At 55.1% G+C, this 15,356-nt stretch overlaps 1 protein-coding gene across 2 annotated transcripts in view; it reads right to left on the bottom strand.

Moving 5' to 3' along the window:
• Positions 1-10,988, bottom strand: part of SRGAP3 (SLIT-ROBO Rho GTPase activating protein 3) — a 70,364-nt gene extending 59,376 nt beyond the window's left edge. The window contains exon 1 of one of the 2 annotated variants that reach the window (XM_064724507.1): positions 10,744-10,988. In XM_064724507.1, coding sequence (XP_064580577.1) covers positions 10,744-10,810 — 67 coding nt within the window. In that variant the 5' untranslated portion in view covers positions 10,811-10,988. The remainder of the gene's footprint in view (positions 1-10,743) is intronic. The other variant, XM_064724506.1, reaches the window with a different exon arrangement.
• Between the last annotated feature and the right edge of the window lie 4,368 nt (positions 10,989-15,356).

Here is a 15,356-nt window from a genome sequence, read left to right as displayed (position 1 = left end):
GAACAGAGGCTGTTAGTGAAGGCTTCTGAAATTCACTATATTCAGCTTTGAACTGCTGGCCCAAGGGTGAAATCAGAACTGACTCATAATGTCTCAGTTCTTTTTTAAGCTGCAACTGAACATTCATAGGAAAACTAAAATAGTCTGAAACAGTTTCAGCTACCAGATCTGATGGTTTTTATCTCCAATGTCCCGACACCAGCCATTCATTTTTCTCCTTTTTTGAGCCTTTTCAAAGCTGAGTTCCAGGAACACACTGAAATCAGAGTCTCGCACCCCAGGCACCTTCCACCTCCTCTTGCCTACATGAACCCTACTCTGTGACTACAGCTTCCAAGGAGGAATCTAGTCCTGCCTCGATTATCAAACAGGTTTGTGTAAGATTAGGAATCTGTAAGATTAGGAACTTCCCTCAGGTGGGGATCCTGCAGTCTGGATTCCACAGCTGTGGCAGCAGCCAAAGGGCAGAGAGCACCCACCCGAGGGGCACCCACCACCAGCCCCTTCCAACAGCCCAGGCTTCCAGCTGGCCAGCTCCAGCAGGGGTGTGCATGCTGCTCCTGTGGGCAGGGCACAGCTCACCCAGCCCTGTGTGTGTGCATCCTTCTCCTGGCACAGCTCACCCAGCCCTGTGTGTGTGCATCCTTCTCCTGGCACAGCTCACCCAGCCCCTGTGTGTGTGCATCCTTCTCCTGGCACAGCTGCCCTGAGCAGGGCACAGCTCACCCAGCCCCTGTGTGTGTGCATCCTTCTCCTGGCACAGCTCACCCAGCCCTGTGTGTGCATCCTTCCCCTGGCACAGCTCACCCAGCCCTGTGAGCAGGGCACAGCTCACCCAGCCCTGTCTGTGCATCCTTTCCCTGGCACAGCTCACCCAGCCCTGTGTGCGCATCCTTCCCCTGGCACAGCTGCCCTGAGCAGGGCACAGCTCACCCAGCCCTGAGCAGGGCACAGCTCACCCAGCCCTGAGCAGGGCACAGCTCACCCAGCCCTGTGTGTGCATCCTTCTCCTGGCACAGCTCACCCAGCCCTGAGCAGGGCACAGCTCACCCAGCCCCTGTGTGTGTGCATCCTTCCCCTGGCACAGCTCACCCAGCCCTGTGTGTGCATCCTTCCCCTGGCACAGCTCACCCAGCCCTGTGTGTGCATCCTTCCCCTGGCACAGCTGCCCTGAGCAGGGCACAGCTCACCCAGCCCTGTGTGCGCATCCTTCCCCTGGCACAGCCCACCCAGCCCTGCGAGGTGCCACGGGCAGCAGGCACTCGTGGAGCTGCTCTGCAGCAGCACCTCCATCACACCTGTGGCTCCACGTGGGGCCAGGACATGCACACTCTGCTTTATCTCTGCCTGCTCTGCACAGCATTTGTCACCTGAATCACTGCTTCCCCTGTCCTACAGAGAACACCCACGCAGCAAAGCCCCAGGCAATGCCGGCACGGGAGCCCTTTGGTAACTCAGCAGCAATCCAGGCCTCACATTGTTCTGGCAGCTCTATCAGGCAATCCACGACCAGATGGATGTATTTGTAAATAAGGCAGATCAGTTTTGTCAGGTTGTAATTGGTTTTAGAACAAGCAATTCCCACGATGACAAACAACAATTCAAGAGCCCCACAGCGCAACACCAAGCAGGCAGCGCTTAGGGACAGCAGCAAAGGGCAGCGATGGCACTGCCACCACAGACACACGGATGGCTTCACCTGGGACAGGCCTTGCCATGCAGGAGAACAGGAAAGCTCAGCCAGGGCGACCCCAGAAGTCGAGGATGTCGGGTGCCCATTGAAGCTGCAGCTGGAGCCACGCTATCCCCTTGGCAATTCAGAGCCTGCGAGGACCAGCTGTGCCTCTGTCCTGGCAAGTCACCTGGATGCAGGCTGACAAAGAGCACACCAGCTCCTGGGGAACCTGAGACCTCACACTGGGGACAAGGAGCCCTTCCCAACAAACTCTGCACACACACAGCCTGGTGAAGACTCCAACAAAGTGAAAGAAGAGGACACTGAAGATGTTTTCTTGCTTCCAAAGCTGTACTGCCACCATGAATTGCTGCAGGCTCAGTAGTTAGATTGGTGACCATAAATGTCTTTTCCACTGTCATTGTGATGTACACCACAGACAAGGACACTGCAGCAAACTCACACTGACAATGTGACCAGCCTCCAAATTCCTGGCACACCAACACGACCACACGCGCCAGAAACCAGCAGGGTTTGCACCCAGCTCTCACACAGACAGGGAAATCCTGGGGACACAACCTGGGACTCTCCCCATGACCAGCCGCCACTAAACTCCCAATGAAGGTTTAATTCTGAAGCTACTCTTCAGCTTTGTGACCTGCAAAATTCCTTCCTTCCTTCCTTCCATGCAGACCTTAAGAAAGGTACACCAACTGCTCCAGGCTCCTCTCCATGCCACACAGATGTCTCCTCCCTGCCCTGGACAGGCATTTAAAAGCAGGAGGCAGCTACATCCACATCACAGTCCCAGGGATGCTCGAGTACATGCTGTGTGATTAGGAGGAGAGGCAAAGAGTGTGCATTTCTTTTTCCTCTTCTTCTCACTCCCCCTTAGCTCGGAGCTGACCTCTCCCACGAACAGATTATTGTTATTTCAACAGCGCATCTCACACTGCCATCCTGCAGAACAATGACTACACGAGTACTCTTTGTAATGATTTCACTTCCAGGGGTTTAGAATATGACATTTTCACTTACAATATGTTTACTTAGTATTTCTTTAGGAATTTTAGCAACAGTAGGTCAAGAGCGCACAAGCAGGAAAAAACATGCAGGAAAAAATGCTTTTAAAGCCATGAGTCACTCAGAACACGATCCAGCAAGGATGTTAAAAGAAACAAAAAATGCTTTGAAAGAACCTACTGAGAGTCTGATTCCCAGGTTACTTGATCTATTCCAAATTAAAACTCTTTCTTTGCCACACTTCCTCAGGCTCTTCCTGAGCTATCTGAAAAATCCAATTACAGTGGAGATCCTGATTTCCACGTTCATTTATTACCACAGCAGAAGTCCCATTCACTTTAGTGGTAAAAAAGAACAGGGCAATAGGAAATCCCCTACAAAACATTTAATGTATTTAATGGAAAATAAAATCTAGAACGATTAAAGGAAAAGGTAGCAGAATACATGCAGCAGGGCTGCAGGCAGACCTCGCACAGGGCACTCACAGCCACCTGCTGACAGCAGCCCCTACAACGTGCCTGCCTTTCCTTCACACACACACACGAGGCCAGCGACCCAAAATTATCAAACTGATGATCTCCAGCTTAGACCTGCTCTCGAGATCATCTCCTCTTAAAGTTCCAAAGCACAACATCCCCTCGGGCTCTCACCGTGCCACAGAAGTGCCTGGAGACCACAAACGACTCTTCAAACAAACAAACAAAGCAGCAACACTACAGCAGCAAGAAGGAAACGGATCCTTGGGCTCTGTCGTGGTGAAGGAGAAGCAGAGCTGCATAGGCAGGAGAGCACACTTGGAAAGCTAACAGAAACACTTCTGGGAGGCAGATTGTTTGAGGCAGCTCAACAGCACAAGACGTGCAAGCAAGAGACTGACAGCAGCAGCTCGGCCCCAGTTTCCAGCCCTCTGGTCCCCAATCCTCCCAGGCCAGAGGCTCCCAAACTACAGAACCCTCCTAGCACAGACAGACAGACAGACAGACACTCCCAGCCCCGTGAACACCAGCCGGAGGCACTGCTGCTGCCTCCCCTGATAATGCTGTGCCTGCAGAGCTGACTTTGGGGACCCACCTCCACAAGAGGCTGGGAAGCACCAACTTCCACTCTGGGATTGTTACCACACCTTTTTTACATGTCTTTGTTGGTAAAACAAAGGGGAATATTTAAATTAAAGAGGTTTGAAAACCTCTCCTTCCCTACTGCGGCCATCCTCCCGGTTGTCTCCTCACTGCTGAGCACCAACAACCCTGGAGAATCAGCACAACCCTGGGATGAACAGCAGGGCTGTGTATCCCTGCCTGCTGCACTGTGACGGGGAATTTCTCACGTGAGCTCCAAAGCCAAGCTGCTGGAAAACCACAGGCAGCAAACACTCCCACATACAGCATCTTGGCAGCAAGGAACACACAGCCCCACCACACCAGCCCAGGGAACGCACCACAGCACATGAACTCCCTCACTAATTTTATTTTGATACTCCACTTCCTCTCTTAAAATTGCACGTTGCAACACACTGTTCAGCGGCTGCCTCGGTCCAAACCACTGCAAGTGCCTTACAGGCAGAAAAGGAAGACTAAAATAAGTTATCTCAGGCCAGTTTGTAAAGGGAAAAGTTTACAAATCAGGCTCTCAAAGACGTGAACAGCGTAAAGCGCATCCAATAACCATAGGCCCAGAGCAGGAGCATGGGGCAAGAGCTGGCAGCCCTAGGGAGGTCACCAGTGCCAGGTACAGCCCACCTGCACCCACCTGCACAGCAGTGCCAGGTACAGCCCACCTGCACATGGTCAGCAGTGCCAGGTAGGCCCACCTGCACACTGGCACCAGGACAGGTACAGCCCACCTGACCCACCTGCACATGGTCAGCAGTGCCAGGTACAGCCCACCTGCACCCACCTGCACAGCAGTGCCAGGTACAGCCCACCTGTACCCACCTGCACAGCAGTGCCAGGTACAGCCCACCTGCACATGGTCACCAGTGCCAGGTACAGCCCACCTGCACCCACCTGCACAGCAGTGCCAGGTACAGCCCACCTGCACCCACCTGCACCCGGACTCACACTGCTCACCCTGTCCTCAGCCACTGCTGAGGCACACACCACTGGCAGAGAGGTGGGGCACACACAGCACATCAGTCATCAGGAAGGAACATTCACCTTTTCAGGAGCAGGGCTTGTTGGCAGCTCAGCAAAAGCCTCCTGGGATTAAATCAACAGTGAGGACATAGAGCCACCCAGGCTGTAAGAAAGGGGAGATTACTTGACAGCAGGAGGAGCGTGCCCACACATGCTGCTGAACCCTGGCAGCCCTGGGCCAGGCATCACCTGTGTGACCTGTCCCCTCCCTGTCCCCTGTGTGACCTGTCCCCTCCCTGTCCCCTGTGTGACCTGTGCCCTCCCTGTCCCTGTCCACGGCTGCTCCCAGGGCAGCAAAGGCATCCCAGGAGTGACTGCTGCTGCTGCCATGCGTGGGAGCTTGACAAACAGCTTCTGAAACCAAGCCAAAGCCAGGCAGGAGAAAACCTGAGAGCTCCCATCTCACCTTCCACAGGCCAGCAAAAGGGAGAGTAAATCCTGCTCCTGACAGGGGCTGAAACCGCACACACAACTTACAACATTCCACCTCACAGAGGCTTATCAATATCTGCTAAGCACCTGAAGGGCATTTGGTGCTGCACTCTAACGGCGCTTGAAACTCTTCACCTGGAACGAGGACTAGCTACAGGCCTCGAGTAAGCGATGTAAGAGGGGTTTATTGTTATCGGGAGGAGAGGTAGACTGACAAATAATGCCAGCTGCACAACCTGGCACCTGCCAGCTGTCAGGGAAGAGGACAAGAGGTAGGAAAAGAAAATAGACACAAAATAAGGGATGCAGCTACTGCAACACAAGTAGTCAAAGGAAGCTAATGGGCAATGATAAATTAACCTAAACTTAATAAAAATGAGAAAGAATACATTCATTTTCTTTGGCCCAGGTCTGCAAATCTTTTTAGTGTCTTTAGATGCTAAAACCATCAACCCCCTAGTTTTATTATCAATTTATGCAGCAACTAAGAGTCACAAGAGTCAAGGAATCATCCCCTTGGCACTGTGCAGGCAGATGCACCATTTGGAGAGCCCCACCTCCAGGATCACAAGGGACCATGTCACCTGCCAGTCACAGCACACAAGATGCCTCACAGCAGTCTCCTGCCAACAGCAGCCACAGGGATCACACACGGGCCTGTGTTTGGCCAGGGTTAAGGCAGAACTGCAGGAAGCAATATAAAATTAAATAGCCAATCAACACAATGCGCAATTTTCTGCAAGATTGCCAATGCTGGACCATAGGCGGTTGCATCTGCATAATTAAAACTGGTTCGTTTTGCTGCATTAAAGCCACAAATCAGGCATGTAACCGTAATGAGGAAGATACATTTATTTCGATTTCTGGCCAGATAGAGCAAAAAAAACTTGCACGTCTGAAAACACGCACTTTAAATTGTGCATCCAAGGATCTGCTGTGCTCTGTATTCCGCAGGCAGCTGTCATGTGGCAGTTGTAAATCTGCAGCCATATCTCCACTGGTGTTTATTTTTAACACCACCACTCCTGTCTGCAAGGCTAAGGCAAATAAGAAAACCTGCCTCCTAAAAGTATTCTTAAATATTTTCTTTCTGGTACCATCCAGCAAGCATCTCCTGCCAGTGCTGGGGCCAGCTCTGCCCTCTCCGGACAGCTGGAGGGTGCAAAGCAGCAGCAGAAGCACAGGACAGAGCCCGGGCAAGTGACGGGAGACACTGCACCGTGGGCAGGAGCCTGCCAGCGCTGCGTGGGTGTGCAGGAGGGGACAGAGAGGTCTCCATGCACGGGCAAACCCTCTGCAGAGCTGCAGGAGCTGCGCTGCAGCCGCCGCGGACAGCAGCATCACTGCCAGCAGCAGGGGCACCGACCAGGGCCCCACACACCCTGCAGCACCGGCAGCCCTGGCCCCAGCCCCCAGGAGCAGCGTGTGCAGCAGGGCTCCCAGCAGACCCACACATCCCACCCAGGAGCAGCGTGTGCAGCAGGGCTCTCAGCAGACCCACACATCCCACCCAGGAGCAGCGTGTGCAGCAGGGCTCCCAGCAGACCCACACATCCCCCCCAGGAGCAGCGTGTGCAGCAGGGCTCTCAGCAGACCCACACATCCCCCCCAGGAGCAGCGTGTGCAGCAGGGCTCTCAGCAGACCCACACATCCCACCCAGGAGCAGCGTGTGCAGCAGGGCTCCCAGCAGACCCACACATCCCACCCAGGAGCAGCGTGTGCAGCAGGGCTCTCAGCAGACCCACATAACCCACCCAGGAGCAGCGTGTGCAGCAGGGCTCTCAGCAGACCCACATACACCCCACACATCCCACCCAGGAGCAGCGTGTGCAGCAGGGCTCTCAGCAGACCCACACATCCCCCCCAGGAGCAGCGTGTGCAGCAGGGCTCTCAGCAGACCCACATAACCCACCCAGGAGCAGCGTGTGCAGCAGGGCTCTCAGCAGACCCACACATCCCACCCAGGAGCAGCGTGGGCAGCAGGGCTCCCAGCAGACCCACATAACCCACCCAGGAGCAGCGTGTGCAGCAGGGCTCTCAGCAGACCCACATACACCCCACACATCCCACCCAGGAGCAGCGTGTGCAGCAGGGCTCTCAGCAGACCCACACATCCCCCCCAGGAGCAGCGTGTGCAGCAGGGCTCTCAGCAGACCCACACGCACCCCACACGCCCCCGCTATCTTTGCAAGCATTTCCAGGACAACTCCTTCCCACCGTGAGAGGAGCAGACACAATTCTCCAGGGAAGGAACAGAGCCGTCATGGCCAATAAATCACCCTGTGCACGAAGATAATTCCCGGTTCAAGCCTCCCCCGTCCAATCTCACTCCCCACACAGCGCGTGGGCTCCCCGATTGCTGGAGCCAAGGCTGCGGCACCCGCGGGTCGGGCAGGGCTGGGCTCCCACCCCGCACCACGCCAGCCCTGGCTCTAATTCCCAACAGCCAGAGCTAGAGGCTGCAGCCAAACTTCCCTGAAAGCAGCCTTGGTAACTTTTCCCCCTCCGTGTCCTTCCAGGTGTCTCGGCAGCTCCCCTCTCCGGTTTTAGGCACCTGAGGCACTGCTGGCAGATCACTGCCTCACCCAGCGCTGGCTGGCACCCCACAACAGCAGCACCTGCCCGCTTCCAACCCTCTCTGTCCTCGTCTTCAGATGCATTCCCAGTGCAGCTTTGCTGGGGTTACCTCTCTCCCGTGCATGCTGCCATATGCCTGGAGCTCACACGCAGGGTTTGCCACCTTTCTCCCTCCCGTTTTCTCCTCCTCTCCATGCCGTGGGGACAAGCACTGTGCTGTGCTCAGATTCCAGGCCCATCCTCTGTAGCATGAGATCACTGCTTCAAATTTTCAGCTATTATCATCTTCATATTTCGGCATTTCTGTATCAACACTTTGGGTGTTAGTCACCCTTGCCACCACTTCCCCTCTTCTTTGTCCCTCTTTCTCTCCCATTTTAGTCTTTCTCTGGAGGTCTGGGCATCTGTCTTCACGAGGGTAGCAAGGGATTAGATATGAACAGCGTAATGACTCAATCCTTGAAGAAAATAAAGAGGATATCTGGGATAATGAGGTAGTCTACATCCAATCATTCAGTCAAGCCCAGAGAGACGCACTGTGCACAAGTGGAGGTGGGCGTTCGTGGTCACTGCCACAGCCTCAGAAGAGGTTTAGATGATCACAAACCCTGGTCCATGTAAGGCTGGCACACTCAACTGAGCACAAAAACCCCTCTCCTTCTGCAGTGCATCCTTGGCCACCAGCCCTCCTTGGGTCCCTACAAACGCAGTGACAATGCTGTCCTACCCGCTCAGCCACGTTTGCTCACATTGCCCCTACTTAGTGAGGAAGCACAGGCCACAGCAGAGCTCTGCACCAATCCCTCCAAACTCCTGGTTATCCTGCTCCAGCCGTTCAGCAAGGTGTGAAAACCAGGCCCAGGCTGGTCCCCACAGAGAGGTGACACAAGTGATGGCTACCCCGTCCCAGCAGCGCGGACTGGAGCCCTGCCTGTCACCACGGCCACCCCAAGATGACCCTGGTGCTGTGCCAGACCCAGCGTGCCCAGGGATGGACCCCACCGCCCCAAAGGCAGCACACTCGGGCCTTGGGGTGCGGCTGCCCAGCTCTCCCCAGCCTCAGGCACACTCACACCCTGTCAACACAAGAACGAGCCTTCGTGCAGCTGAAAACACAGACCAAGCACCCCACATCAGGAATTAGACATTCCTGGAGGTGTAATTATGCACAGAACAGTACCAAGGAAATTATTGCTGGCCCATCAGCAAACTGCCTGCAATACAGCTGCCCAAAACGTGATCACTGTGGTGTAATGTAACACCCTCAAACACGCCAGCATTAACTGCCGCACATATGGAAACCATGAGGCTACAGAAGCCAGGCCAAGAATGATCACGGCCTGTGAGTACTCCACGCACAAACAACAATCAGAAAAGCACTGGAGACATCCACAGCCAAGCTTTTGAACAGCTCAGAACCAGTCCTGCCCCCATGACCCCTCTGCATCCTGAGCACCCCAGAAGCAGGAATCACCTGGCCCAGGACATCTTTGAGAATAACGTGAAACCAAGGGACAGTCTCTAGGAACAAATGCAAATCCCCTCCCATAAAACGAACAATACCACACACTAAAAGAATATTTCATCCTCTTAACTGCAGGGTGCAATAACATCAATTTGCCCAAATTACACACAAGCAGAAAGGTAATTGGCACAGAGCAGGGTGTGTTGTGACTGTTCCGTCACTCTCCGAGGCCAGCTACAAAAGACTGAAATTCACGAAAGTAAACAATGGCACGAAACCAACAGCCAGCCCCTTCCCCAGAATCCCTCCCTCTGGCATCGCGCTGCCGCAGTTGGGCAGAGACTTTTCCAAGCGGAGTCTGTGCAGCCCAGCCATCACCCAGCCGAGCTGGGATCTGGAGAAAAATGGCAGCTCTTGAGTTTGCACAAGCACAAGTTAACCTGCAGAAAGGCTATTTTACACTTTTAATTAACCACGTCCTGGACTTAAATATAATGAAGTGGTGAACACATATCCACACAAAACAACTGAGCAAAGGGGTGTGGAGCTGGTTTTATATAATAGTGGGGGGACTGAAGGAGGCAATGCAAGCGAAAGGCATGAAGTAAGCAGCTGAGAGTATCCTCCGTCTGAAGGTGGGAAAAGGAACCGTCATCAACAAACAGAATTAGCAATTACCGCAATAAGGAGTTGATTTATTACCAAGTTACCCAGAAATGCCCATTATTACAGTTTGGTTCCAAGACGAAAATCCCTGGGTGTGCAATAGACAGAAGGTTACCCTGGCTCATTTCCCTCTGCCTCCAAGGCGCTGAGCCCTTCCCCGGGCTGCAGAGCTGCCGTGTGTCACAGGGTACCAACTTTCCTTCGAAACAAGAATTAACTGGCAGCCCGGGATTTGCTGCTCAGTGGTCTCAACAGACAAACCCTCCCGTTTTATTCCTCTCCAACACTCAGGAACGCAGCGACTGCCGCACAGCTCCGCACCACTACCGGCACTTGCATAATAATGACTGCGGGCCTGGAGGCGAGGGGCCGGAGCACCAAGGCGAACTTCCTTACATAAGGAGCGCAGGATCGATGCCCTCACACCGGGAGGCCGCGGGCAGCGCTCCCGCCCGCACAGCCCGGGGCTCCCCGGGCCGCCGCTGGGCGCTGCCCGCGGGAGGGCGGCCCCGGCCGGCGCCGCTTCGGGGCCGAGCGACCTCTGCCCATCCCCGAGCGCCGCACGCCGATGGCAGCGATGGCAGCGCCCGCCGGGCCGCGCCGGGCCGGGGCTCCCGCCGGTGCCTCCGCGGCTCCGCGCCCGGCGCTGCCGCAGCGCGGGAGGGGCGGGGGGCGGCGGCGCAGCCCCGCGGCCGGAGCCGGCCCGTCCCCGCCCCGCCCCGCACACAAAGGCGGCCCCGCCGCGCCCGCACCGGCCCGCGCTCCGCACCTTTGACCTGCGCCTCGTAGTCGGCGATGATCTCTTTGTCCTTCTTGAACTTGCCCTGCGCTGACATCGTGCGGGAGGGCGCGGGCCCCGCCGGCACCGCCGCGCTCCGCCGCCGCCTCACCCGGCCGCGGCCCCGCCGCCGCCAGCGGCCGCCGTCATTGGCGGCGCCGGGGACACCGCGGGGAGCCCGCGCAGCGCCGCCGGCTGCGGAGCGGGGCCGGGCACAGCCGAGCCGAGCCGAGCCGAGCCGAGCCGAGCCGAGCGCAGCCGCTCCCGCCGCCGGCCGAGGCGGGGCCCTGGCGCCGCTCCTGCGCTCAGGTTGCGCGCGGGGCGGGCGCTCCCGAGCCCCTTCCCCGCCCCGGCCCCGCCCCGGCCCCGCACGGCTCGGCCCGGCTCGGCCGCGCCCCCCGGGCCCCGCGGCGTGCGGAGCGCCCCGTGCCCGCCCCGCTGCGGGCTGTGTGCCTCTCCCCGCCGCGGGCTGTGTGCCTCTCCCCGCTGCGGGCTGTGTGCCTCTCCCCGCTGCGGGATGTGTGCCTCTCCCCGCTGCGGGATGTGTGCCTCTCCCCGCTGCGGGCTGTGTGCCTCTCCTCGCGTGTCCCCGGCCGGAGCGGCCCCTCCGCAGCCCGGGGCTCCGGCACCGCCGGGCGCCGCTGGCACAGCGCGGGTGCCCTGGAGCAGATTTGTCGCCTCTTGTTAAAACTGAGGAAAAAAGGAGAAGGTGTTCGTTCCAGCAGAAGCAACATCAGTGATTAAGGCGCTGCATCAGGAGTCCTATCTGAGCGCTCGGCACCCAGTCCATGAGAGCTCACACCCTTGCCAGCGGCGTGTGCGCTGGCACACCCCAGCCCTCGGACAGCGATGCGCGGACTCAGCCTCCGCACATCCACAATCAGCTGAGTGGGTCCTCTGTCCGGCCCCGGCTCCGCTCCCATCACTGCTCCACACAATGGGGTCTTTTATGGGTGTCTTGTGAGGAGTGAATTCAGGGAGATTTGATGATTCACAGTTACTCTGCCAACTTTAAAAAATAACCCCAGCCCATTACACAAATAATTTACCTAGTGCAAGCAGGCGGCACAGAGGAGCATTCTGCATCTCAGCGGCTGTGGAAGGGCCTGGGGAGGAGGGAGAAAAAGCGAGCCCTTCCAGGGAAACGCAGCCACAGCAGAACGTGAGGCACAGGCTCAGGGCTGAGCAGCGTTACTCCAACTCCAGGGGGACCAAGGGGCTCAGAGTCTCAGGGAAAACAAAAACTGTGCTAGACCCCGCTGGGCACAGGGAGAGGCAGAGGACAGGGAGCACAGGGAGGGCGCAGGGGCTGCGAGCGTGGGTCAGTGTTTTGGGGCAGGGCAGGAGCAGCCAGGGAGCGTGTGCCAGTCCCTAGGGTGAGTTGCTGCATCCCCTGCCAAGAATCTGAGAAGGGGCTGGGCTGGGATGCTGTGTGTGACTGCCCTAAGCTGTACTTGCAGCAGGGCTGGAAAGGCAACACCAAGGAGAGTCAAGAGGTATTAAAGAATGATCCTCCAGGAACATCAGGTCTCTGGAGAGGGTGCCAATGGGGTGTGAAATGATTGCTGTACACCAATGGTGTGCCATCTCCCAAAGAAAGGAAAAGCCAATTTACACCGTGACCAGAAAAGTCCAGCAATGACGATGTTGTGTTCCCACACAGCCAAGAACACCCTGGAGGGTCCTGAGGGTTCTGAGCTCACTCTCCACAAAGAAAAAATAAACCAAACTAAGTAAGGAAAGAGAAGCACAGGCCATTTGATAAAGGATTCATCCTAGCAGCAGTCACTTCTTCTTGCAACATCCACAGGGATTCAGAGAGCAAGGACCAGCACTCCTGATAACCACCTGTGCCATAAGACAGATTTTGATTTTCTTGCCAAATTGGTTCAAACCTGTGAGGCCAGCTCTGTGGTCAAAGCTAAGTGAGGGTGTTAAGCATCTCTTCTGAGAAGTGGTCCACAAAATAGTGGTGAAAGAAAAATCCCAGTCATTAAATGATCCAACAGCGCCAGCGGTTTCTGCTACTCAGAGATCATAAAGAATAAAGAAGCAGCGATGGCTGAAGAAAAATAATCCAATACTGAATTAATGATCTTTAATAAATATCAATGTCTAAGATACTTTGTGGAATTTCTACTTGAAACAGCTTCTTAAAAGGAAGGATTACATTGTAATTCACTTTGTGACATTCTCAACCCAGAATTTTTTAATGAAGAATGGGACGGGATGGGATTTAATCATAATAAACACTTCAAGCTTGAGGTATAGAGAAACCAACAGTAGCTATGGCAACGTGGTCACTCCAGTAAGGCTAATGCAGATTATTTCCAGGGCAGTAGCCTTGTGTGTGCTCAGGAAGCAGAGGTAATGTTGGCTTAAAGCAATTCCTAAATTAAGGAAAAATTTTTAAGCAGAAGCTGTCTTGCACTCTTTGTTTCCAGCTTCAGACTGTAAGTGTTTCACAATGAGCTGAACGTACACAGCAGCCTCAGCAGAGTACTGACCTGCTGCTTCCAGAGACACTCAGGTATGTCACCATGAGCTGGGCAGACCCTCTGGTCATGGATCCACAGACTGGTTTGTGTTGGAGGGGCCCTTGAGGCTTGTCTCATTCCAGCCCCCTGCCATGGCAGGGACACCTTCCAGCGGACCAGGCTGCTCCAAGCACTGTCCAGCCTTGAATGCTTGCAGAGATGGAGCATCCATCACAGCCACTCTCACACTGGGGAAGCTTTGCCAGAGAAGGCTGGAGCCAGGCTGGAGGCCACACCAAGCCACACATGACATGGACACCAAGCTGTGTGATGAAACCCTTCGCAGCCTTACATGAGTGCCAGAGCTGCTGCCAGTCACTCATCCCAGAGTGAGGCAGCTTGTGACATGGCCCCAACTCTCCCTTGGTCTTTCTGCCTTCCTGAGGTCTCTGAAAGGCAGAATCCCTTGTGCCAGTCCTTGCACTGAAGAAGCTGGGGGAGGGGGACGGCTTTGGCCATTGATATGTGGCTAAACCCTCTGCAGCCTCTCTGGGGAGTTGCTGTAAATCCCTGCTTGGTGATGGAAACTGTTCCAGGCCAGGCTCGAGGGTCCCAAGGAGGTGTGGGCTGTGCCTCAGGCTCACGAGGCCTGCAGAACACCAGCCAGACTGGCAGAGATTGCCCACGCAGGAGAGCGCTCAGTGCAGCAGGGTCAGTGGGAATGAAATCCACATGAGCCCTGCTGGCTGTGCCCTCCATGGGGATGGCACGGCTCTGACACAGCGTGCTGCACTGCTGGGAAAGGATTCCAAACACACCTCTTCAGTGTAAGAGTGAACGGGCTGCAGACACGTAACACAGCAGCTGTTGGTGCTGCACTACATCACCTTTGTTTTTTGAACCTTACATCTTCCTTCCTGCCAGCAAAGTGCTGTTACCTTGTCATATTAACAGAGAACTACTTCTCGCTCTGTTCCCTTTTTTATCTCTGTAGTGAAGTGCAGTTGTAGCTTGGCACTGACAGAGCTTCATCAATGGGTCCTGCCTTCACACCCAAAATAACTGCAGCCAAAGACTTCTGTATGTGGAAATGCAGGTTGTTTTTCAGGTAAAGCATCCCAGAAGTTTGCTTTTGATTTTTATTTTATTCAGGTCTCCAACAGCTCAGTTGTAAGTAGAAAGGTATCTTCTGAAAATATACGTGTAGTATCCTTGAGGCCATCAATATTCAGAGAAGAAAAAGAGCTTTCTAAAATACACACCCATCTTGATCCCAGCCTTTTCCACTATTGCCATCTTAAGCCCTTGTGGTACCAGGAGAATTCAGCTTTACGCTGGTCAATAATTCAAGCCCCTGTAAGAAATGGGAATATTTATGTGTGACTAAATGCATGAAGAATTATGATAAACGACTTGGCAAGGCAACAGCAATTCTTCCCAGCAGCTCTAGTTCTCTTGTAAAAGGCATTGGAGTCCCAAGCTGCTCAGGACCTGTGGTAGCTGCACAGGGCCGTGGTCACGCTGCACGGTGTTATCAGTGGTGAAAAGGCTCCTGCGAGCAGTTTCCTGCCAGATCTGTGGCCCCGTTTCCTCAGGGAGATTACTCTGTGGTCAAAGCTGTGCTTTCGTTTTCCTGCTGTGAGCAGCAGCTTCAGCTGGTGCTTGAGCAGCCACTGCTTTAGGGAGAGGGCACTCAGCATGCACGCCCAGGCTCTCCAGGAAGGACATGCCTGCTCAACGCTGGCACTTGTGTGCTGGTCTCCAAGGTGTGTGTCTGAAATCTGCTTCAGCCTTGTCCTTGGGGTGGCCTGCAGCCTGTGCCCTGTGCTACGTGTGCCCCCAAAGTGCTTTTGCACAGAGCTCTCCAGGAAAGGCAACAGGAGCTGTTTTCTCTGCTGGGCCATTTCCACAGCTTTGGTCTTGTGCTAAACCAGGGGGGCCCAGACTCCTCCTGGGCCCATCCCTCCCGTGCACACTGTGCTGAAGCTGAAGCTGCCAGAACCAGATTGTTAATTATACTCCCACTGATTCAGAGGAAAGCTAAATATGTAGTAATTCATGTCCATCAGTCAACCCCCCTTCCATTATTATTGTTCCTCTCTGCCTCCATTTTCCTCCATTTTCCCC

The sequence above is a fragment of the Zonotrichia leucophrys genome, chromosome 12, assembly GCF_028769735.1.
Source record: "Zonotrichia leucophrys gambelii isolate GWCS_2022_RI chromosome 12, RI_Zleu_2.0, whole genome shotgun sequence".
Taxonomy (NCBI): Eukaryota; Metazoa; Chordata; class Aves; order Passeriformes; family Passerellidae; genus Zonotrichia; species Zonotrichia leucophrys.
This window is presented reverse-complemented; position numbering and strand designations above follow the sequence as displayed.